Source organism: Drosophila tropicalis, unplaced genomic scaffold (genome assembly GCF_018151085.1).
Source record: "Drosophila tropicalis isolate 14030-0801.00 unplaced genomic scaffold, ASM1815108v1 contig_878, whole genome shotgun sequence".
In the NCBI taxonomy this organism is placed as follows: Eukaryota; Metazoa; Arthropoda; class Insecta; order Diptera; family Drosophilidae; genus Drosophila; species Drosophila tropicalis.
In genome coordinates this window covers 17,226,198-17,251,503 of record NW_027173374.1, presented here as the reverse complement: position 1 = coordinate 17,251,503, position 25,306 = coordinate 17,226,198, and the positions used below count along the sequence as shown (strand labels likewise).

The 25,306-nt window shown below is 37.8% G+C and overlaps 1 protein-coding gene and 1 long non-coding RNA gene across 2 annotated transcripts in view; both read left to right on the top strand.

The window, feature by feature from the left end:
- LOC137585638 (uncharacterized) overlaps window positions 1–25,306 on the top strand; it is a 97,661-nt gene that overhangs the window by 40,462 nt on the left and 31,893 nt on the right. The window lies entirely within an intron of this gene.
- On the top strand, window positions 8,385–10,484 carry LOC137585085 (kelch-like protein 7). Its single transcript, XM_068300736.1, has 2 exons — window positions 8,385–8,510; window positions 8,579–10,484. Exons 1-2 carry the CDS (start codon window positions 8,440–8,442, stop codon window positions 9,822–9,824), a joined length of 1,317 nt encoding a protein of 438 aa, XP_068156837.1. The 5' UTR covers window positions 8,385–8,439; the 3' UTR covers window positions 9,825–10,484.

The window sequence follows — 25,306 nt, the reverse complement described above, 5'->3', positions numbered from 1 at the left end:
CGCTATTTCACAAACACACACACAACTCACATACACATACGCACAATAAAAATGATTGCATTGGCAAATGCTGTCAGGCTAGCCGAATATGCGCTGCTGACTCCTGCTGCATTTGATGGATGAGTTCAATGTGAGTATACATATATAGGTAGACGACGGGTTGGTGGAGAGAATGGTGGGGGATATGCAGCAGATGTGACAATTCAAATGCCAAAATTCAACACACACACACCGACACACTCTCAGGGGGGTTGACTCTAATATTTTACGCTAAAAAATGCATCGAACAATATGCGAAACGGTCGACGCGACTCACACGTTTTTATTGAAATTGAATTGTTGATAAGTTTTGTCAACAGACACACACACAAAAAACAGGTTGCTCCCCAATCAACTAGCAGCTGGCTGGTTGGCTAGCACTGTATAGGGAAATACTTCACTTGAAAGTGAGCTGTCAATATTGATTTGTATTGCCTATGAGTGTGAGTGTCTGTGGCTGTGTGAAAGTCAAAATGATTACCCTGTCCTTCTCTTTACGTTTTGTGTGCCATTAACAGAGGAGGTTGTCTAATAAATGAATCCAAATAAACCCCATTTACTTCTACAAACTAAGATAATTCATTTAGAAATTTGTAAAAATAGTTAAACAGATCCCCTATGTTCCCATATCACAAAACTCTTTAAAGCTTTGTCTAGGGATTTATCTTTTGCTACTTTAAGGAAAAAATACATAATGATTATGACTTCTACCAGGAAAGCTTGAGCATACAATAATTCTAAGAAAAACAATCTAAAATGGTTAAGTAGAAAGTCACAGAAGTAAAGGGGGACCGTCTGGGCTGTGATTGAGTTTGATTACTATTTTCCAAGAAAAATAATGAAAATTTGGTGAATTTATAAGTTGGCTTTGGATTTACTAGCAAAAGTAAAAGTACTCAGTATCCAGCAGCATAACTTTTTCTATAGTCACTCCTCTTTAATTATAAAGAAATGATAAAGAAGTTGTAAACTTAGAATGAAGAAGGACAAAAGAAATTCAAATCTTTTAATGCTTTATACATATATTATTGCAAGTGTTATTTTCTATATGTTTTTTTGTATCCTCCCAACATTGCTATTCCACATGAATTTAATTTTATTTGCTATGCATAGTGAAATCTCTTTATTGGCCACTTTTGTGTTAGCCGGCAGTTCAACAGCCCCAAAACCACAAACATTTGGCATTTCATTCGTTTCCTGCTGCAGTTGTTGGTACATCTGGTCGATGTGGCAACAAATGTTGCCAGTTCTGTGCCACAATTCGTTTAATTTGTGGCTACAGCACATTGAGAAGTGGACAAGCAGCGCTATCGGGATACTTAGCTACACTTTCTGCCGGAGATGTTGTTGCCGTGTGGTGGCCATATAACCCACATTGCGTCCAGAGACAGAACGACAACGAACAACATGTTGCTGACCCAGAGAGAGGCCACACCACATTTGGAGAAAATGAGCAAATCGTCGTAAGCATTGGATTCTGCGCCATGCAAACGCCAACGAGAGAGAGATAGATTCTAATTTGTCTTGGGATGACGACGACGGCAACAGCACCAGCAACAACGAGGAGGACTCTGTCCAATTACTCAATAGAGTTTTACCAATTGTTTCGAAACACGCGACTGTTGACCATAAAACGGCTAATTCTTGTCGCTGTTAAATGAGCCGATTGCCAGAGTCCAAAAACATGGTCTTTAATTGCCAGCCAGCTATTTGTCGACTGGCTTACAGCTGTCACTACAGACAATGGCCGAGACAAGGGCATTACTATAGAAAATAGACGGTGTGTTCTTTCCCTCTCCCTCCGTCTCTAAGACAAATGGCCGACTCCTTGATGCATTGCAGACTTTAACCCATTTTTGGGCTAAACTAGCTTTAGAACTCGTGCACATAAAAATTTGTCAAATTATGTCTGAGACCTACCTGATGATGATGACAATGATGATGGCTAAAGGCGCACCTGTATTGTCTGCGAGCCTGCCTACGGCAATTAATCAAGCAGCGATACAAAACAAAAAAAAAAGTGGCAACAAACTGAAGTCTAGCACAATTTATGGCTCACAATTAATTTGCTCAAGAATCTTAAAGACTAAAATGGCATCTATTTTCTGTTTGCCTTTGATTTTGCTGCTGCTGGTTAGACCATTGCAATTTTCAGCTCATTTAAATTGCAAGCGCGTAAATCAAGTTAACGTGCAACATTTGGCTGCGGTTGCGGCATCGGCAACGATTTTGGCGCCAGCCAACAAATCAAGCAGCAAATTTCTTATTGCCTGACAAGGCCGAAAAATTATGATAGAGCCATAAAAAAGCAAAAAAAAAAATTTGCTTACATAAAAGTATCTCTAAATCTGTTTAATGCCATGAAGAAGAAAAATATAGGTACAACTGAAAATGAATTTAAACGCATTCTAGAAATTGTTCATACCAAAAACCCTTGGCATAAATTTCAAGGAATACAATTTCAATTTCAGTATATTAAAATTCTCTTTCAAAAAAGACAACGAATAGATATTTGATAAAGTATACAGAAATACATTTGATACCATATTTGCCATAGTAATTAGTATGTTCTTTTTTTCTGCCTAACACACAGCAAAGCCTAGCTCAATCCATCGGAATACCATCAAGTTGCATAATATTTTCATTATATATGTGTATATATATTTCTCCTAAGAGCTCAGAGGTTGCTAGGCAACGCTTGATTAAATGAACTGATGCTGTTCTGCTGAAGCGCCCTTCATTCCGCTAATGCCACTCACTTCACCCCCCACACACCGACCTCTGACTACCAGTTTGTCTGTTTTTGCTGGTGAAAACGATTTGTGCTTTCATTTCGTGACATTTTTTCCCCATCCTTTACCTATTTCGACACCCTACACACTCAATGAATAGAAAGGGTATGCCGCGCTGCTAAGTATGCTATGTTTTTGGAATACATATATTTGGCGACTTAAAGTGGAATTTGCTTAAGGTCAAGTAAAAGTCGAGATGTACAACTATTTTATCTATATAGTTCAATGTAAAGTCTATATATGTATGTATGATCTTTATCCATGTTGTTTGTCATCATGATTTAAGCAAAACAAAACATATACAATGATCTTTGACAAGAGATTAAACGAAACAGCTGTATTTAAACTCAAATTTTGCTCGGCTAAAATTTAATCTGAATTCAGATTGTCTAGTATACCTTGTCACCTAATTTTTGCTCGGTAACACACAGTCGGAGCACATCAAAGCAAATGTTGTTTTCTCTTTTTTTTCTGTCCAAGTAGTGGTCGAGCCTTTATAGCCAGTTATTTGCCTCTGCCTGCTACGACAGCTCGTTGAGTTTATCCTGTCAATACACAAATACTACACACTTGCATAGTCAAAGTAAAAAAGAGACAGAGCGATAGATAGATAGAGGCGGAAAGGAGTTGGATTGATGGGAGAGACATATAGTCCTTTAGGCGCGACTTTAACTGGTTTGGGCTATAGACTTTTAGAACAGAGATTTTCATTGACTTTGTGCTTGGTTTGTATATAGGCTAGAATTGATCGATCGACTGATTGATTAATTGACACTTTGCACATTAATTAGGCATGTTGTTTTTTCACAACCAGACGGTTGCTTAAGGGCTTTGCTTTTGGCCTTGGCCTAAACAATTGTCGCCGTCTCTCAATTTTCCCCTCTCCAACAGTTGGCATTGTCTGGCCTTCTCTTTGTTCGTTTGTTTAACTGCAATTGATGGACTAAGCGTTGCCCATGCTATATGCAAACTTTCACTGATTAGAAATCATGACAATTTGCTAAAAGCAATTTTAATAAAACTTTTCGACTTACATATATTCATCTATCCATGTTGGTTTAGTATGTGAGCCAAATTTATCACTGATTAATAAACTCATTAGAACTTTGCTTATTTGTTTCTCTCTGAGCTGACCTTATAGGGAAATCGAATTTGCGTCTCCCTTCCTTAGATTTAATTAGAAAAGTTCCACTACGCCTTAACTTAATTGAAGTCAGTTTGGCTGTAGCCTCTCCTCTTGACCACAAAAAAAAAAAAAAACTGAAGCGACCAAACTTCAGTAAATATTTATTAAAGCATCGACCCAAAGATTCACTCAACTCTGTTGGAACTGACAACTTTTGACATCTCTTTTTTTTAGTTGAGGTTTTCATTTGTTTTTTTGTTTTTGGTGAAAAATCCCTCAAGCAACATATTTTGGCTTATGAAAAGGAAAACAGAAAAAAAACACAAGAAAAAAACAGAGATCAAAATTCTAAAATGTAACCCAGATGAAGACAAAGAATTATGCCGTCTTGCTTGGTTATTAATGAGCTCATGCCCCTAGGGAAAGGTACCAGCGAGGTGAAGGAGGTGGTGCGTAAAGATATGCTGTGCATTAAGTTAAATTTCAATTTGGCTGTCTCTTAATGAAAATGCATTTGAAAGGTAAAATGATTAATGTCACTTTCCCGCATTGTCGGTTGGCGGGTGACGGCTAACCCGAGGGGCTTACTTCATCTTCGCCTTCATTTTAGCATTGTTTTTTTCATTGGGTTAATCAATGTGAATTTAATTAATAAAAATCTTGACTTTCTAATACTCTCACCAAAACTGAAGGTATCCATACTATGAGCATCGTTTTGTTTTTGCTGAAAATATTGAATTTAAAGTAAAGATAGAAAATAAATCAGTTAAGAGAGAGATTCTCAAAAGGAGGGAGTGAGAGAGAGAGAGATAGGGGGAAAGACATTAAATTACAATAAAGATTAAATGACTTTAGATAATTAAATACTGGTCAATTCATAACTGTCGATTAGCTTTCACTAAGCTCCCTCGCTAGGGTATAGAATATTCGATAAATGTAGTATTGCAAGGTTTTTTTTCAGGGGTTTTGTTGGCTTTCACTCGTTCGTTGTTTGGTTGGCAGCGGTTGGTAACAGCTGCTGTCATGCCCAAACCAAAAGCAATGCCTCTTCTAATCCTTGCCCTGCTGCTGCTGCCGCTGCCAGAGACAAGGTAATTGGTTTATGTGAACTCATTTGGCAATTATTACTTTTTTGTGGCAGTTAATTAAAATATTTAAAAGCAAATAATTCTATGCAGGAAATTAAATTGTTTGATTTCGACTGAAAATGAAATTAGCAACTAAAATGTGTTTTATAATTTTTGCATTTGCATTTTGTTGTTGTTGTATGTTTTTCCAATAACTTTATGAAAAGCAAATTTGTTTGGCAATTGGCTGTTTGTTGAGTGTTGGTGGCTGTTGTTGTTGTATGTTGGTTTTTCTCCAGTTTGTTTGTTTGTTTGTTGATTGTTTATGTAGTTTCGTGCAATTTATTCGTTATGGGTTTCTAATTACGCGAAAGCCTATTCCAAATTTCATTTGGTATTAAAAATTAAACAAAAAGCAGTTGCAACAGCAACAGCAGCCGCCATGTGAATAAAATATTTCAAAAATGCTTGAATGTTTTATGCCAATTCAATGATCAAATTTGGCCACAACAAAATATAAAAAGTTATGTATAGTATTTGTGGGATTTGGCCAAAAACAAATTGAAATTTATAACCAAAATGTTTTGCATTTAATTAATTGAGAACATTCTGCAAATGCAGCAACTAAACTGATGTGAACTAAATTTCGATTGGATTGCCATTTGCAGTCAGAGTCCAAACGCATTAGTTTAATTTATTGAAATTAAAAACTAACATTTCTCAAATAATTGCTGCTAACTGAAAACATTTACTTTACTTTTGCAATTATGCAAGTGAATAATATTCATAGATACTCCTGCAGTGCTGCAATGGAGTACTTTTTCGGGTGTAGCCTTAAATCATTTGGAATCTAGGTGAGCAAAGCATTTTGACTAAGAGACTCAATTAAATTCAAACGATGTAGGTCATGTTATGTTGTGTCTCTCTTTTTAAAACTTCTCTGCTTGACCACAACTTTACCTGCTTTAAAGAAGCATGAATGATAGAGAAACATACATGAGCGATAGAATGGTTATTTTATTTATAGATAACTTTCGGATTGTTCTGCAAATCGTTTTGGATACAATTTTTCAGTGAAAGCCAACTTTTGCTTAACTGGAACTTAACAAATCATAAATAATAGTGGGGACTCTTGGGCCTTTTGTTGAACTCACGTGTCTGTTTGTTCTCAAGAACAACGGTACAAGGACACACACACACACACTGAGTGAACACAAAGAGACCCAAAAGTTGTTTGCCATTCGAAATCATAATTGAACACGCCGTGCGCATAAATAACAAAACGTTCCTACACCTACACACAGGAAAAAGTTTCAAATATATTTTTCATATACAATAGCTGAGGGCTCCCTCTTTTCCTCTAAAAGTATATTCCCTATTTTTTTGGGGGGTAGGGCACTGGCGGAGTTTTCTATTAAACAATTGATGTCGCTGTTGCTGCTGCTGCTTGTGTTCATGTCCTTGTCCTTGTTCTTGTCATTTGCTTCGACTACAAATATAAATTATAATTTAATAAGAAAACAAACGCAAAATTCAATGGCGCCATAAACCATAAAAAGACGCTGAAAAGTACTTAAGTGTGTGTGTGTGTGTGTGTGTATGTGGAGGGTGTATTTGTGTGTTTGAAAGAAAAACAATAAGCAAACACACAGACAAAGACAGAAGTAAACATTGAAACCATCTTTGAGATAGAGAGAGAGAGCGGAAAAAGAAGCATAGCAAATGGGAAGAAATTGCCGCCGTCGTCGACGAGTCGATTAAGTAGCATAAAGTGATGATAAATGCGACATTGAGCAACAATAAATTTTTTGGCTTTGTCTTTTGGTTGTGTTGTTTTATCGTTGCTTTCTGACAGTGCTTGCCAATGACGTGTTTGACTTATTGATGCTGCGTGCCAGGATTAACAATGGGGCAAACGTTGCGTATGAGCAACGCTGATTATTGGCATCCTGTGTGCTTCTGTTTGTGTTTGTATGTGTGTCTGTTTTGGTTTATATTTTTGCTGCTCATTCAATTGTTTTGTTTATGGTAATTTGAAATTCATGGGACAGCAGCCAACAGTCAGTCAGCCAGCCAGCCCGCTATCGAGCAAAAGTTTATTGCACTGCAGACAATCCATTAAACCTTAAATTCAATCAAAATTGATTCTGTTTTTTTATTTCTGTGTGGACCCGGCTCAATCAATGTGCCGCGTTGTGGGTCATAGCCACAGAACGCATAACCCATTTTCGAAATGTAAACAAGTCTGCACTTTCGCTGTGGCCTCAGTCGGGCCATTTAGTGGGTGGAGTTAACATTTCAGCCACATTTTGAGCTTCATTGCAGACCAAAAAAAAAAAAAAAAAAAAAAAAAAAAAAGAGGTAGGAGCAAAAGTTTTCCACTTCAACAAGACTCATCCCTCCCACAACCAGATTGTGAAGCTGGCAAAAATTGTGTGTTTTTCTCTCTGTGTGTGTGCGTTCTTTCTTTAATTTTCTTTTTTTTTCTAGCTCCTTTTTATATTTTTACTAGTTCTTCTTCTTTTACTTAACTGCAAGTTGTGGCACTTGCCACAGCTCAGTTTGAGATTACTTTGGTTTTATTTGTGCCACGTTTGTGGTTTAAATATTGTATTAAGTTTTGCTGGCTTGTGATTGGAAAGCAATGGCCCAATGACGGCGGCAGTGGCTCTCTACCCTATTCAGCTCGAGATCCATTCACTGCCCTCTGACCGCATTTCATGGCAATTTTACATTATTTGCAATTGAAAAGCATCGGCCACTTGAGTTCAGTTTGAGTTTGAGTTGAGTTGAGTTGTTGGCGCCCATTAGCAGTAACATCGACCCGTCGGTCACTTAGTCAGTCCATTCCGGCAAGACAACATCTAGGCAATTGCTTAATTGCAACTTAAGCTCAATTTTCCTGTTGCCCAGCTACCGAACTACCCGACTATCTATGTATGTGTACCTAGAGCTATTTGTCGGTCACCTATGTCTCACTGGCTGTCTGTTCTGTCTATATGCTGGTCTCCTCCTCTCATGTTGGTTGTTGGCACATAAAATCTTTTGATGGCCAGGAGGGTGGGGAAACTGGTCATTGCATGTAATGACTGGAATTTGTGGCCGCTCTGATATGAACCCCTGCAACTGCCTGGGCATAGATAGATAAACAGCCGCACTTGAAAACCCATGCTAAGCCCTTGAGCTGAAGCTCAAGCCGAACCCGAATCCAGATAGCCAGGTAGAATTAGAATTCTAAATGTGGCTAGGCTTAAATGCAGTTTAAGTGTTGTTTACTTGACTTCCTTTTGCCAGCCGCAAATTAAGCTTTTAATGCCCACATACATACACAAACACACATACATTATTTTGGGGAAAACATCAAAAAGTAGTCGGCCAAGAATTTATTTTTATATATACAAATTCAAAGTATTTAATGATGAATGAGAAAACCAATTTGACTTCCTCTGGTGCAACTGAGTTGCAGGACTTAAACACTTATGATATGTAAGTGCAAGCAACTGTCCTGCCGTTTGGACAAGCTCATTTTTCAGTTTTCCTCTCCCTTTCATTAGAAATAATGCCACAATAGATTTGGTAATCGAAAGTTGTTTAAAATCTGGAGATTTCGATTGCGAGCAACTGCCGCCGAAAACTTTGGATCAAATTGGCTTCAAGCCATGGCTTGAAAGTGTTGAATTTGACTTTTCCTGGGAGAAATCTCAACTGGGCGAAATCATCTCGAAACTATTGTTCGAACGCCAAGGAACTGAAGTCCAGGTTCATGTGGAAGATCGTGTTTTTGATTGCCATTTGACTGTATTGCAATTCTACACTGAATACTTCAAGCAATTTAAGTGCAAAGATATAATCAAAATTTCCGCACCACAAGTCAAGGCAGTGGGCTTTGAAAAGGTCTACGAATGGATGATTGACGACAAGGCAACACCGCAGCGGGAGCATATAGTGGAATTGTATATGGCAGCGGCATATTTCAATTTGCCCGATCTGATCAAGCAGTTGTGGTGTTGCTTCGACAGTACGACGCTATTTAGTGAGTGTGAAGCTTTTAAAGTATATCTAGAGGCTGTGCCCTATGATGTACCCATACTGCAGAATCTGATGATTAGTCGCATTCAAAAGTTCTTTCTGCTAGCTGTGACCACTGAGGAATTTCTCCAACTAGAGCATCAACATGTCCATCAACTGTTGGATTCCTCCAATGTGTGTGTTAACTCCGAAATGGAAGTCTATATGAGTGCATTGCGTTGGCTAAATCATGACTGGGAGCAACGCAAAGAGCACGCTGTATTGATTATGGGTGCAGTGCGATTCTCTCTGATGCCTCCGTGGTTCACGACCTCCCTGAAGGCCAAACAATCCGATTACGTGCAACAGGAATTAGTCGATAATCCCGAAATTCTCAATATGATCAATTTGGGCCTATCCTATTCGGTAACAATTGAATTCATGGATAAGAATTCGCCTCAAACTGAACAATTGGCAATCCAGCAGGCTGCGCAACGTCAATGGATTTTTGATGAAATGACCAGCCATCATCATCAATATGAATGTCCAAATTGGTTGTATCTTGATTTTAAACTATTTAATCAGTTTCTCCTACGAATTATCTCCGAAGGCAGTGCCTATGTCAATAGACTTATATTTGCCACGTCCGAAACAAGAATGTCCTGCTGTTGCAATGCATTGAATCCCAAGCAAGAGAAAGAGAGACTCACTTTCACTCCCATAACGCCATTGCCATCACCATCGGCAGGTCTAATGGCAATGCCTAACGCCCCACCACCTTCTTCTGAATAAAACAGTATATTCATCGATATATGTATGTATGTATTTATGTATTTATGTATTTATATACATACATACATATGTATGTACATATACATACATATATGTACATGTATTTGGTGTCTAAGTGGTGTGTGCGTGTGAAATCTCAAAACACCCCCTAGGGTGTCATATAATTGCCACAAATAATTTCATTAGCCATCTCGGACCGTTTGGGCTTTGAATTCGCTTTTGCATTAAGCGTTTCCAATTAGCTGAATGGTTGCCATTTTGTTGAATTAATTGTCAACGTTTATGAACTAAGCATTCAGCTTATGCATGTGTGCGTGTGTACGAGTGGTTGTATTTGCATTTATATTTACACACACCCATGCACACATTTAGTCATTCCCTCATTCAGTGAGCCAAGTAAAATCGCATTGTGGAATCACACATGCAAATGTCAGTGCCCCTTAGCCTATTGACAAAATCCAAAAAAAATAAAACGACACACTTTACATTGTTTAAATAAACACAAAAGCCACCAAAACACAAACAAACACTTACACACACACTTACAATAGCAGTCATAATCAAAATATTGCGATGGAGTATGAAAAAATTTTAACCCAATTAATATGCGGAATAATCAAAATGGTAAAAAAAAAAAACAATAAACTGAATACCATGCAGGCCTTACCTTTTATACAGATGGGTATATTAAATAGAGCAAAACTCATTAAAAAAATGCGGCTAATATTATTATATTTATAATCTGTTTTCTTTTTTTTTTTAAATTTTAAAACATGTAACAGGTGAAAACGGAAAGTAGATGAATGAAAGAAGAAAACTCGAGTAAATTATTATCTTAGACCTAAGCGGTATACGAAAAGTCGCCACTCTGCTTTATTATATGGATTTGTTTTTCATTGATTCCCATCGACTTATTTACAGATTTACCGCATTTCCATAGCAAATGTTTATTTAACTTTTTATATGCATGTATGTATGTAAGACTTCGTGTGTGTATATTATATATAATTTTTTATTGCATTGGCTCGTTCGCTTTTCTTTTCTGGGGGTTATGTTATTCAATTGTCAGCAGGCGATAAATCAATTATTGCAGATTAAGTTGCAGATTATAAAAAGCACTTTTCGTTTTTTTATTGCAAAGTTTTGGCAATTTCTTTTGGTCTTTTTACCAAAATGTTGGTGATAGGATGAGGTTCCCAGTTTCAGTTTTTTTCTGGCCTTGTCTTGGCTGGCAGCTGCAGTTCAATGCGTAGATGAATGCAAATGAAGATAGATGCTTGACTGGCAGTTGCAGTGGCTGATAAATTAACGCTGAATATGATGAATGAGTTCTCATTATGTACAAGAGGGCGAAAAGAAATCGAAAGACGATTAATGAGGTTTTATACCACCCAACCCACTGAGCACTACGCTTTGCCATTAAACAAGTTGGCCTAGTCAAGCAGTTAAGAAAGCAAAACTGAGTTTCAAGTGCGGTAAGAATTTCGAATTTTGAGTTTCCATTAACGTTGAAAATCAAACAGAATCTCTTTGAACAGCCTCTAAGTTAGGCCGACAGATCTAGTCGCTTTTTTTTGTATTGGGTACATATATGTATGTATGTCGCCTTTTGGGGTTGGTACTATGTGTGATTGTCTTTTTTCTTTGCCACCTATTGAGTGACCATTTTGTGTTGTTTTCCCTTTCGCTTTTTCCTTTTGGCTAAACAACGGCGTGGCTACATGTGTCACAGTAACGCCAACAAGACAAATACACAAAATTAAAGTAAACATGTTAAAAACCATAAAAATGCAACTTCAGAGGGAAGCAGCACAGTCAAAAAAAAAAAAATGAAACGAAAGAGAGAGGAGAATAAAGCAAGCAAAAAAAACCGCGCTAGAGAAATCATGTAGAAAGCTTTGGCCATAGCTTATGTGTATATACATATGTATATGTGTATGTGTTTGAGGATGTGTTGGTGTATGCATAGCACAAATACTAAAGCAATATTTTTTTCGCCCTGGCAAAGGCGACCAACAATGGGCAAAGGCAAAAAGAGCTAGATGAGTGTATGTAGGGTGAATGGGATGGCTCTGGGTCTGAAACTGGGATTGGGTTGGAAGCGAAATATGTGAAATCATGAATAAACTGCCATGTGCACAACATTCAACATTTGCCAGAGCAATGCAGCAGCAGCGGCAACTCTCATTTCTTCTACATCTTTGCTTCCTTTACTTTTGCCGCTTTTTGCCGGTTTTGCTTGCTTAGGTCGTCATCGCTGTTGCCACGGTTCCCTTTGTTGCCCCATATGCTCTTTCTCTTGGCCGCGTTTTTATGCTGCTGAAGCTGCCTCTGGGCGCTGGTAAGCCAACCAAGTTCGTTCTATTGTACAACGAATCCAGAGTAGAACTTGACTTTGCTGTGGGCTCTTCGAGTGCATTTCACTTTTCCGTGGTGATTCTCTTTCATTGTGTATTGTGTGTGTGTATGTGCGTGTGTGTGTGCTTAACTGAGTGTGAAGCGTATGGCTTAGAAAGTAATCGATGACAAACCTTTACTTTTCACTTAAGCACAAAGAAACCAACGATAGAAAACGCAAAAAAATAAGAAGGAGTTATGCTTTTTGACTTGATGCATGCAAAAATTGTTTATGCACTTTGTTTGTCAGGGGCACATGGTGCCACAATAAGCAATGTCCACGTAGCCTTTGACAGCATCGTTTCACTTGCAGTTGACATTAAATCATTCAGCCCACACCCTGCCCGACAACCCTCCGGGCATCCATTCTTACACCCGTACAGTCAGCTATATATGAAGGTCTGCCTCGCCCCCACACCATAAGATATGGACCAACCTACCCACATGACTGGCATGGATCTCTGCAGTGCAGCAGCAGTTTTTCCTTTTCTTTTTTTTTTCCTCTGCTCAGCAGTAGTCCTTGCCTTTTGACTGCCCGTCCTTGTCCTTATCCCTAACCAGCAACCTAAAAGTACCCGAAACACTCCCACCACACAGCCTTCTACTGCTGTGCTATGTCCTGCGCTGACTTTTCTTTTTCGCTGCACTTTTTATTGCGCTTGCGAATGCTGGCTGCTGCCTCGTATATTTTTCCTCCAGCTGCCATCTGAGCATTAGTGATGAAGGGTGCAGCTTAAAAATGAATCATTTGACTTTTTCTTATTAAATAATTTATAAGAATTAGTTGAGATTTGCATTTTTGTTTCGTTTCCTTCTGTCTGTGTGTGTCTGTCTGCGTGTTTTCCCCTTTTTTTCTTATTTTGGGCTGCTCTGGAAAATAAAATTTCTATTTAATTTGAAATTTATTGCAGGCAATTATATTTTTTTCTTAAAGTAGACTGTTTAGTTAGTGTAAGATTCCGCTTAATGAGTGAGAAACAACATTTTATTAAATTGTAGTTTTTAGATTCTCAAAGTGACGGTTAAATGTTGTATTTGATTTAGATAGTTAAATTTACATTCTTGCTGTCGAGTTGTGGCAGCTTAGAAGTGCGTTTGAAGATCGTGCAGGGAATAGTCTAAGAGGGTTGCAGGTTTTTGGTAACAAGCATCATTTATATTTAATACATTTGCTGTTGTTGCATCTTAAGGGAGCTTAAGTTGCCATTAATGCCAAAGCGTGCCATGCATTGTGTACGCTTCGACAGCAGCAGCAGGAGAGACAGCATCCCGGGCGTCCTCACTAACCATCATCTTCATCATGAGCTTCTGTTTTGGGTTCGTCTTTTGCTCTGTCTTTCCTTTTGACTCCGTTGAGTAAGTTCTCAAGTGAGCTGAAGCAAAAGTTCTTAAATTATTGTAATTTCATGCCAGGCCAAACTGCAACTGAAGCTCAACAATTTACGCATTCTCTCACTATTTCTCTCTTTCTTGCTCTCCAATAGCATTCGTCTCTTTCTCTATTGGAAAAGCTTTAAGTTATATCGTAATTAATTAACTTTGCTTGCCTTTGAAATTAAATACAAATAACTTTGACATTTGTTTGCACAAATTGTAAGATTTGCATATCACATAGTTAGTCATCTATGGCTTTTTGCATTAAATGATATACATGCATACATATACAGAGATATTGATATATTTATATTGATTGGCTCTTGTTTCTAAGTGATTCATAAAATGTAATTATATGCACACACACACACACACTCACGAAGTCTGATATAGTCCATTAAAATATTTCACATTTTCAAATGATCCCCAAAATATTTGAGCTTTAATTAAGAATTTAAATTTTCTCTTTATTAATGAAATATTTGCTACAAGTGGCATAGTTTGTTTACAGCTCATACATAATATGCAAGTACATACATATATACATATATAATCAATCAATACCATTTAAATGCGTATAAAAGTATTGCACATTGACCTGATTTCACTGTGATTCAAAGAGATTATATATTTAGACCAATATCATCCATGCGACCTGTTGTCTGTATAATGCATACTTGCTTAGATAACTTTCAAAATTTGCATTATTATTATCTTATTTATGGATTGCTTAATGCTACCTTTATTATTTCAATTAACTTGCCAAAAACCATCGCGTATAAGTGATATTAATTGAAAACTTTTCAAGTGAAAATATTGCCATTTCTAGGACACACATTTAAAATGCTTCCTTATGCAGTGTAATAGGCATACATATTTATGTTTTGAGCAAACAACTTTTGCTTTTATTACCCTAGACATGGGCATTTATATGTGTTTATATCTGAGCAAGCAAGTGAAAAATGTGTATATATATACATTTTGTATGGTTCAGAGATTGTAAAATATTTGATAAATCAGTTTGGTACACACTTATATATGCAAACATTGAGAGATATGAAGAGTCTTTTGGCAAAATAAAAATATATGTCCTTTCATTCTTGCCCACACACACACACACACAGAGAGAGAGAGAGAGCGATTTGCCTGTCTCTGTAGCTCTCTGACCTATTAGAAGGGCTTGGATTTGTTAAGGCAACAAAACTTCAAGTTTATCCCGGCCAGCCGCATCAGCAGTCCAGTTGCCTTGCTTGACCCTTGGGCTCTGTTGTCGAATTTATTTCTCTTGGCTATTTTTATTGTAATTTTTATTGTTGTTTTGCTGCTGATGCTACTGCTGCTGTTTGCGTTCTATTCATTTCATTTCAATATGCATTTTATTTGCTTGAAAATGTTTAATCGATTTTATGCAAATCATTTTTATTTCCTTTTTGCTTTTTGCCAACTGCTTGCCCCCCCTCGACCTGTCGTCTCGCATTGCAAAAACTCAAAAACCATTACAAAATAATAATAATAAAAATCTGAGGTCGGCCTTTTGGTCTGCTCTTCAGACCAATGCAATGCAAATGTATGCAAACAAAAGAAAACTTCCTAATGGAATTTTCCACATGTCGGATATATGCATAAAACCTTCTAAACAAACCTAGCCCCCCTAAACCCTCCGCCCAGCTCCACCTCAAAATGCTGTGGGCACTTTGCTGTGACCATTTTGTTTGAAAGCACTTCACACACGCATGTCAAAAAAATGTGTTCCAAAACGAAGAAGGCAAAAAAAGACACTTACCCCACATGGAAAAGGAGAAAAAAAACAAAAATTGTCAGTGGCAAAGGGAAAAAAAGGGGGCAAGCACTTCTGCTTCATGCGGTAGAATGAAGAAATGGCATCAAGCTGTGCCACATACATACCATATTTGGCCAGCGATTGAAATTGAATTTGGCAAGAAGCAACTGGGCTCTCTCTCTCTCTGTTACTCTGTTCGGGCCAAAATGAATGGCTTTTCATTATAAGCCACACACTCACATACTAACACATTTCTAAGTAGATTTTGTTGTTGTTCCTGCATTGCGGTTGTTCGGTGCAACAAGCTAATGAGTTTGTGGTTGTAAGGACATTGAGCATAATTGCTTTTAATTGCCATAAGCAAATTATGCATACTTGTAATTGTGGTTGCCGCAAACATTTACCGAACAGGCAAAACACAAAACACAAAAAACCAGAAAAAAAAAAAAAAAAAAAAAAGGAACAAAAGAGAAGCAACAAACAGTGCAAAATCCTACAAAAGAGAGATTACAATAATTTACATAAACTGAGCCACAGTTTGGCGAGAATAAATCACCTACACACATATATAGAGAAAGTAATCCGATTATATTGCACTTATCAAATGATGTGCAAAAATATCTCATTAGTCTCAATAGTAGTCTCCTATCGATGTTATCAATTATGCTCATTAGTTTTGACAAAACTTAATATTTATCTTATTGTCGCAGCGTAGCACTTTATTGTTTAATTGAAATTCCGTCAAATCAAATTAGACAAAAAGCAATCAGCTAATCAGGCTTTAAAATGTCGCTAGGTCGGTCGTTTGGTTGGGGGGGCATTAAATTTAAAAGCCACTTCAATTTCTTTGGTGGCCTCTCAAAGTAAAACTTTTGACAATTGAAACAATGGCCGCCGTTCCGTTGGCTACAAAAGTTTTCCCAGCAAATACTTTGGCCATCCTCATCTCGTCAACCCACCAGCGAGTTTTCACCCAACCGCCTACGTATATGGGCATCGACATGGTTCTTTTGTCCTCCATTTTTGGTCGTTTTGAGTTTGAGTAATGGCGCCTCAAAAACGCAATGGCCACAAAACAAGAAAAGCAAAGCCGCTTTTGTTTGTCGGAAGTGGTGAATATGCACACACACGACATCACTGCGGGTCTGTATTGGTGTTGGTGTGTGTGTGTGAATGGGGTGTGATGGCAATTAAAGAGCGCCAATAAAACCGCAATAGGATTATCAGTTCTCTGCCACTGGCAATCAGCATCAATGAGCAGTTAAATGGAATTTCCTCTTGTTGCTTCTGCTCCGGTTTCTCCATTTTTTTGTTTCTCTTTTGGAGAAATAAACGAGAATATGAACTTCTACCATATATTGTATTCATTATCGTGTGTCATAATGCACTATGTTACGACAACCCAATGCAAGCTAATCTTAATTTCCATACATGAAATTATGTTGTTAGTCGTTTGCAATGAAACAATAATGAAAATACATTACATTTTAATGACTGAAAGTGAACTGAGATAAATTCGAAATTACAAATTATTGATTAATAAGTTTTCTGGAATGCTGCATACTGGCATGATTGAGCAACATTTTCTCTAGACTAGGTACATTTGAGCATTAAAGAAAGATAAAATTTCACAAATCTTTCACAAACTTTGAATTTTTTTAAATAAAGTTGTTTCAGTTTACTTGGTCTCAAAACGTAGAATTTAAAAATATATTTTTGGTATGCAATTAGTTAATTCGGTTATCTATCGAAATATCAGTTCCACAGCTGATTTACTTTAGATATGCCTTAAATGCTTGACGAAACTTTAATTCTTTGCTCATTTTCAAAGACTTCAAGAAACTAAATTGTGAATAGTTATAATTCGTTAGTTAGGTAGTTTTTCTAAAGGCCACCCCGCATAGTTGGTAGTTGGCATGTATTTAACGATAAGTATTGCCCTCTTAAAGGTGCGCACGGGTAAATGTGATTGTATATGCTGATAACAGAGTCTCAAACTTAATGACTGGGCCCAGCATTTACCAATTGCTCGCCCTATATATGTACATACATATAAATATGTGTATGTATTTGTGTGTACCTTGAAGTTGTTGCTGTGAGCCCGCATGTATTAATTCTAATTAAATTTGTTATTCAAAATGAATGTTGGGCACGTCCTTGCTAGCCATTTTGCAAGTGTTAACCTTTTTCCCGGCCGGCGTTAAGCCTGAGCAAATGGACCAAGTGTCGGACTGGCGACGATTTGCACGAAACTGGGAGGCAACCTTGACATTTTTGCTGGCAGTTTCTGTTTTCATTACACTAATGAAGTCATGTGCGACTATGCGGATTCTGTGTGTGTTTGTATTTTTGGGTTTGTCAGGAGATGGAGAAGGTGGACGACCGAATAGGCTCAAGCAAAACGACTGACAGACGCATAAAAAGGCGAATACTTACTTTTGTATCCCAGTAGGTGTGTATGTTTCTTTCTTTGTGTGTGTGTGTGTATGTGTATGTGTACACGGCAGCTGCGCCTCATTAAACCATTTTATTGTGCCCTGGCTCACTGAAGCAGTCTTAACTTTGTCAAATCTTTACCCACTCGCATATAATTAATGTAAAATGCAAAGTATATTCCACATAACGCATACGCAGCGTGGTACTAAAAGAAAGTTTGCCATAGAAAAAGAGAAAGAGAGCTAGAGCGAGAGCTTTAAAAGTCAGCCAGGCCAGGCTTGGCCGAGAACTCTTGAAAATGGCTGGCAGCTAAATTGTAAGACGACAGAAATATTTCAACAGGAATTTACGATGCGCGCACACTAAATGCTCATTTAGTTTGCACTTTTATTTAGAAACTTCTTTTTGCACGTTTGCCAAATTGTCTGCGGTAGCGTGAGCCAACACCAGCAACAACATCCACTATACCAACAAGAACAGCACCAACAACAAAAACAACAACAATGCAGTGCCACAAAGTGCAATAATAATGAAGGCAAAAGGCAGAGGCGTAAATTTTCCTTTGGCTGCCGTTGGACGCCTTCTCTCTCACCTAGCCAGCGAGAAAAATGGTCTGCAGTCTCAGCCAAAACTATGCTGAGGTACACACTCCATCCAGCAGCACCTATCCCCATGCTGCCACTAGGTCGGTAGGTTCCCGATCCTTGAAATGGCGGCCCGGGGCCAGGTGAGCCATGTTGTCAGCGGAAGGTAGCAACAAATTTTCGTTCGTTGCAAAAGCTTTTAGTAAATTTATGGCAAGGAAATTCCTTTCGCTTCTGCTCTGACTCTACGTCTACTCGAAAGTCTTGGTCGTTTGTTTATATCTCGATGCCCGCCACTTGGCATGTGTACGGCTTTATAAACTTCAAGCATAATGCACTCCACTCCTTTGCTTATTTGGCCCCCAACTTCACAATAATACAGTCTAATGAGGCACAGCAACGAAACAATCGAAAATCTTTGCCAAAAAAAAACCTTATCAAGGCACACGCGCAATTAATTTAAGAAATAAAAATACACGTGGAATTCGCCATATGCATTTCGTCAGTCCTAGAAGGTTAATGTATGTACATATGTGGCTTCTTTTCACTTTCCATTTTTCTTGGCAGCTATATCAATTACCGGGACATGTTGGCTTTACCCTTCCCTCCGAATTTCCAAACATCCTTGAAGAGGGTTACACACACTGACATACCCCTGCGAAACTCGCACAACTCACAACTCTGCTGCAACAAAAGTTGATTTAAGTTTATTCACAAAAAACAACAGCAGGAAAAACAAATTTAACTTTTAAGTCATCAACAAAAGCAGCTGCACATATGTATGGTAGCGATACTCTTTAGGTCTCTACTTTGACGACCTAGCCAAGCTCCTACAGAATAAATAGTCAAGGGAGTTCTTTTCAGACATCATACATATGTGAGCCCCAAAAAGCCAGCCAAAACTCACTACGGGAGCTTTTTCTTATGTCTTGGTTCTTTATTTCAGTGGAAATTTTATTATAAAAATTACGTTAGTCGGTTTACTTGTATACAAATATACGCTGAGTGCGTAGGAACGGAGCGTGGAATGGATCGAGACTGGTGGAAAAATGCATTTCTGCTGTCTTCATGCTGGCTGTCTGACATTGTTTAACTGTCGAGTTCGCATCGCTGCCGCTGGTCTGTGCATTGCAATGGAATTATCCATCCCATGTATTTGCATTCAACTTAATTGTGTTTTAAGTAGATTTGTGGTGAAATGTGTGTGTCTCTCTTTTCATACTGATTCAATACATCCATATATGTATGTATGTATATATATATACATTGGCATTGCAAACAAGTACACAGAAGGCGCCCGTGCAAAGCTCGTTGAAGCGCATCAACTTTTCTTCAGACGAATTTTCTTACAAATTCACATGAAGTAAAAACGGAAGGCTCTTCACATACCACACAAGGACATTAAATGTAGTCGAAAAAGACTTTATAGGAAATTATTAAATGTTTTCCTACCGGCAAATAGACATATAGTTTTTATTTTGTAAGCCGAAATTTCCTAAGAGTGTTCTCTGCGAAAATTTTTGATAACGTCATCTATTAATAGACTTAAAGCTATGAAAAATCTGCATTAAAGTAAACTTAAAACAATAAAATCCCATGAGACAAAGCTGCATGTCTTGGCTTTGAAGGATTTTCGTGTCGTCAGTAGCCATAGCACCATTATACACATAAATTCCACACTTGATGCGTATTTATGTATGTATGTATGTGTATGTGCATATGTCTGAGCTGAGCAGATTTCTACTTATTCCAATATTTTGTAGCTCACCTTACTTTTTACACGTGTCAAACTAATTTCACATTTTGTTGCCTTTTACATTTTGCCGCATTTGTGTCACCTGCCTGACAAGTCCTCCCTTTCCTGACCTCTCCCTCGGCAGATCTACCGAGGTGTGGCACATCTCAATGCCGACGGGCGCATTGAAATTCATAAAATATTTGCACAGCGAAATGGGCTACGAAGGCTACAACGCAGCAGCAGCTTCGGGCGGTGTATTATGTGTCAAGCACGTTTGAATTCAAATTCAAATATTTGCCATAGTCGACAAACAAATAAGCAGAAATATGGTAAACAGCAATAAGCAGCGAGTTGTGTGCACCTACCCGTGTTCGCATTTATGCGAATCAAAACCAAAGGAAAGAAAGGACCTGCTAAAAAAAAGACAACACACAAAACAAAACCAGAAGATGTAATGACATCACCCAACAACTGCCAACTGAGTTCGATTCGTCTACAATGAAGTATTTCACACGTGCGACCAAACCAACCAACCAACCTGCTGCCTCTTACATATAAAAATCGACTTTGAAGATTAAAAAAAAAGAAAAGAACAACAACAAGAAAAGTTAATAAAATTCCCTTTCAAAAAAGAAAAAAGAAGTGGCAAATCCTGTCTGGGTGAATTGTTAATATTGCATTGTATAATAGAGTGCGAAACGGCAGAGAGATGGAAATTAAAATGAATAACACCCAAAGCGTTGACTTGTCAATGAATCGATTATGATTTGTGGCAAAAGTATAGCATACTTATATGGGCCCAAGCCTACGCAAGTAAACAAAAGGACAAACCAAAGAGAAAAAGCCATTTGCTGTCAGGCCAGAAATTCAGGCAAATTCGCAAAGCGACTATAAATCTTTCAATTGTTCCCCCCAAAACGAGAGGCAAAAGAAAATGGAAAAAGTTGAAACTGTTTGTCGTTCGAGTGTGTGTGTGCGTGGCAAGTCGTTTGCCATTTGGCTCTCGCCACATTTACGCGGCCTAATTGCGGTGTCTGCCACAAGAGAAAACGAAGACCGACATTGAGGCTAAACTATCCTTACGCTTGAAATACTTCTTCATTGCATCGTTGTCTGGAGTGTAAAAGGATTTTTTTGATAATTTTTCAATGCTACAGCGACCTTTCCGAATGAGTGAAATAATAAGCAAACATTTGAAATATCAAGTTGATTTTTAAATGGTCAAAGTGAACTCCAATTGCCAGCTTAACCTTGCCAATTAATGTGATAAATGGAAAGAGACGTAAAAAGAAACAAACAGAGAGAAAGACGAAATGGGATGAAGAAAAAAGAAGTAAAATCAGCAATAAATAGCAATAGAGAAAATGGGGAGCTAAAAAAAAAGAAGAAAAAACAAGAAATCCATCGCATATATTTTTAGTTCAGTTGGTCAGCTGTATGTTGGAATGTTGCTCGCTAGCAGAGCCAGTGCCAAAAGAAAAGATAAATGATGTTGCCAAAGTGTGGCACTCACATACACACAAACACAGATACAGAGAGAGAGACACACATTCGGACATGTGTGGAATGTTTTTGGCCATGTTAGCTGACTTTTTGCAATTGTCCGTCTGTCCTCCCATCCTCCGCCCTTTCCAGTATGGTCATGACTTTTTCACTTTTAACTTGTGTCTGGTTTTCTCTCGATTTTTGTACAGATATTCCCCCAATCATAATCATTATCTCTCTTTCTCTCTCTGTTATTTTTTTTTTTTTTTGGTCTTGTTGAAAAATTGCAATTATTTTTGATTGTAGTTTAAGGTGCCATGTTTGCATTGCTTTCCTCTCTCTCTGTCTTCTGTCCCGCTCTGTTTGTTAAAAAAAAAACGCCACACATTTATCTCTCAAATTCTGGGTGCCCTTCTGTCTCCTTCCACGGACATTTTTGCAAGTCAACACCCAAAGCAAAATGGAATTTATTGAGCCCGTCTAGGACCATATATCAGGCGTAGCATTTGTCACTGAACTGCCGAGTTGAACTTTGGTGCTTATTGATTTTGCATATCAAGTTGGTGTGTCAATGTAAGTGTGTCTGTGTTTGTGTGTGTGTGCATGTTGTAATTTTGGCAATTTTAATGTCATTAAAAGCAATCGAGCAACGAAAAGTTGCAAATGATGTGCGAAAGATGGAAATGTTTAGGTTATTTTTTGTATTTATGCAATTTGTGGCAGATGCTTGAACAACCACAAACGACATATACACGAACTCTCACTCACACACACAGACAGACAGACACACATGTGTAGATATATGGCAACAAAAACACACGTTGGCATTTTCAATTAAATTGCAAAATCAATTTCCCCAACAAATTAGCATATTTATATTTACATGCATGACTGCGCCAGCAGATGGAGAATGGAGTGGAGAGAGAGAGAGCAGAATGGAGCTTCGGTAGAGGGAGCAAGTATATAGGCTCGCCCAGGTCACAACAGGTGCAAAATGGGAAATTGCGCCAAATTAAAATCAGATAACAAGAAATGACTTACAAATACATAAGTTTCAAAATGAAGGTGCGAAATGAATGAGATGTTGAAGTCATCAACGCAAACAGCTGTGCCAAGCCAAAGGAGAAGAGAAAGAAATTGTGTATTTAGCCCCATCAGGCATTACAAACCAGAGTCATATGTAAACCCTTACTTATCCGCCAGAAGGAGAGGGAAATTCTCCTTCATATCGTCGCCCGCCCCTTTTATGAAATTCGGAGTCAGCAGCTTTGTGAGCACGTGCAAAGCACTTTCGCTTAAGTATACAATATGCAATACTTGTGGCAAATATTCTGATAATTACATTCACCGAAAATGGAAACCAAACCTTACCAAAAGGAAGAAAGAGGGCAGGTTGTGAAGTATTTCCCACTGAAATGTTTTTCATTTATTTTGGGTATTTACTATTTTGAAATTCAATTTTAACCATTTACATACTATTAGAACTTCCCTGTTACATGCTGATGTACATATACATTTTAATTTATTTATACATTTTTACCAACTGCAGGAGTAGGGTAAAACGAAATTGCCCACACACACACAGACATAGTAACACACATGTGTGGCCACAATTTGGTATACAAATTACAAAATTATACAAATCAACGCCACACAATTGCTTCAATTGAACCCAGACCCAGGCCCAAAAAGAGATGAGAGGAGTCTGAGTAAGACTGAAGTTAAGATCCTGCTGCTACTGCAGATGACGGCAATGGTGATGATGATGATGGGCCCCTGTGGCTGGCAGAGATTAGAGTTACTTCAGACAGAAAATGCTATCAAAGACAAAGCGACAACTCGACACCTGCAAAAAAATTATTAAGACCAATTGCAGGCACAAAGAAATCTACTCCCCGACTACAAACCCCCTTCCTCCGCAAAACTCGGCAGCAGTCAACTGAACTGAAGTTGGTGTTAGCTATAAAAGGGAGTGTAGAGAATTCTGGAAGTGGCAAAAGCGTGGCAATTAAGTCATTACTTTCTATATGTACATCTATATAACTGGAGGCGTTCTGCAGGTGTTTTACAAGTGTGCAAACAACGTACCTTTGGTGGTTGCATAAAAACTCGTTAACGGTGTGTGTGTTCCCCCATTTGTTTGCTTCCCTGTCTTGACTGCTCTCGTATTTTGTTGTGGTTGCAATAAAGGCATGCAAATTTATGCCATGCGTATGGTTGTGTATGTGTGTGCGTGTGTGTGTATAGATGATGTGTGTGTCTCCCTTCTGCTGTTGCTGCTTCCTCTTTTGCCATATTTTTGATAAGCAATTTTCGTCGCTCATTGTATTCCTCTTTGGTGTAATGAAATTAACAAATCATTCTCACTGAACCTGCGTTTGCCTCACTCCTGCTACTGCTGCATTACTTTGATGCTAATTTGAATGGGAAATGTGTCATTTAAAGCGATTACAACAGACGCTTATCAGATCAAAAGCAAGAGGATTTTTCAAATGGAAGTACTTACTCTCTTTTTTTAATTTCGTAAAACATCCATGACCAATTAAGACACATGGAGAACGAGTGGAATCAACTCATACAATTAGATGTAATCCCCCACCAAATAAGTCTAGGGAAATGTCATTAGAAAAGTTATAATTTCCAAACATTGGACACTAACGGAAATAATTCTTCTCCACCATTTAAAATACTAAAATGAATTTAAACATGGATCATATTTGAAAGAAGTTGGACAGGCAAATCTTTTCGGAAGCTTCTCTACAATCTAAACTACGACAAGATATATCGCATCATGAATTTTATCTACTCGCTTTTCACCTTTTGAGTGAATTTAGTTTATACACGATTACGATATTTGCTTTCTGAATGGAATTGTTAAGCCTGCTATCCCTGCTTGCATAGGGTGCCAATTGAAACGAAGCCACTTTGTCGAACGAATATAGGGAAACTAGAATATTTTCGACAGATTTTTCAATTGCTATGGCAAATCCAGTGGATCATTAAACAAAACTTTGCACTGAGCCTTGTTAGTGGTGTGAATTTTTTAATGCCAATTTCACACCATATTTGATTTATTTAACTTCAAAGCAGCCAAGAACGTATTTCTGTTATGTAAGCCAAAAAAATACTCTTTCGATACAATATTTACTGATACAATATCGTTTCCAGTTTATGTTGGTGGAAAAGTTTTGTTTTGTGTACAATATTTGGACTCGTTGCGTAGGTATTCAATTCATGGTTAAAGAGTATAGAAAGACTGCTAATATCACGATGTCAGTAAATTGAGTCTTTTTTTTAGATATTCCTTTGACACACACAATTTGATTTTTTGAATTGAAATCTCACTGCAGAGTGTTTTTAATGTTGTTTAATTAGCTAAAATAATAAACGGATGGCAAAATCCAAATTGTTGGTGCAAGTTGATTATTGATTTGAAACGTTTCTCAGCTGTCTGCGATTTAAAAATATACTTATGTTTGTATGTGAACGGCCCTCTGCTTATTAAATCAAAGCCAATTAGGTAAATTAGCCAATTTCCACAAATTTGATGTCTGCTCGTGCTTAAAAAGAAAGAAAACGGACAAGCACTATCAGCAGCTGCTGCTGCTCCTACTCGATGCCTCTTGACGTAAAACTCTTGTTCACATAATTATTCATGCTTAAAAATTCTATTATAAACTTTTTACGG

What these genes read in the sequence shown, in the direction of transcription:
- LOC137585085 (XM_068300736.1), top strand. Translation starts at nt 8,440, where the DNA reads ATGATGAATGAGAAAACCAATTTGACTTCCTCTGGTGCAACTGAGTTG. An exon ending in GACTTAAACACTTATGATAT is followed by an intron (nt 8,511 to 8,578) that starts GTAAGTGCAAGC and finishes CCCTTTCATTAG; the next exon opens with AAATAATGCCACAATAGATT.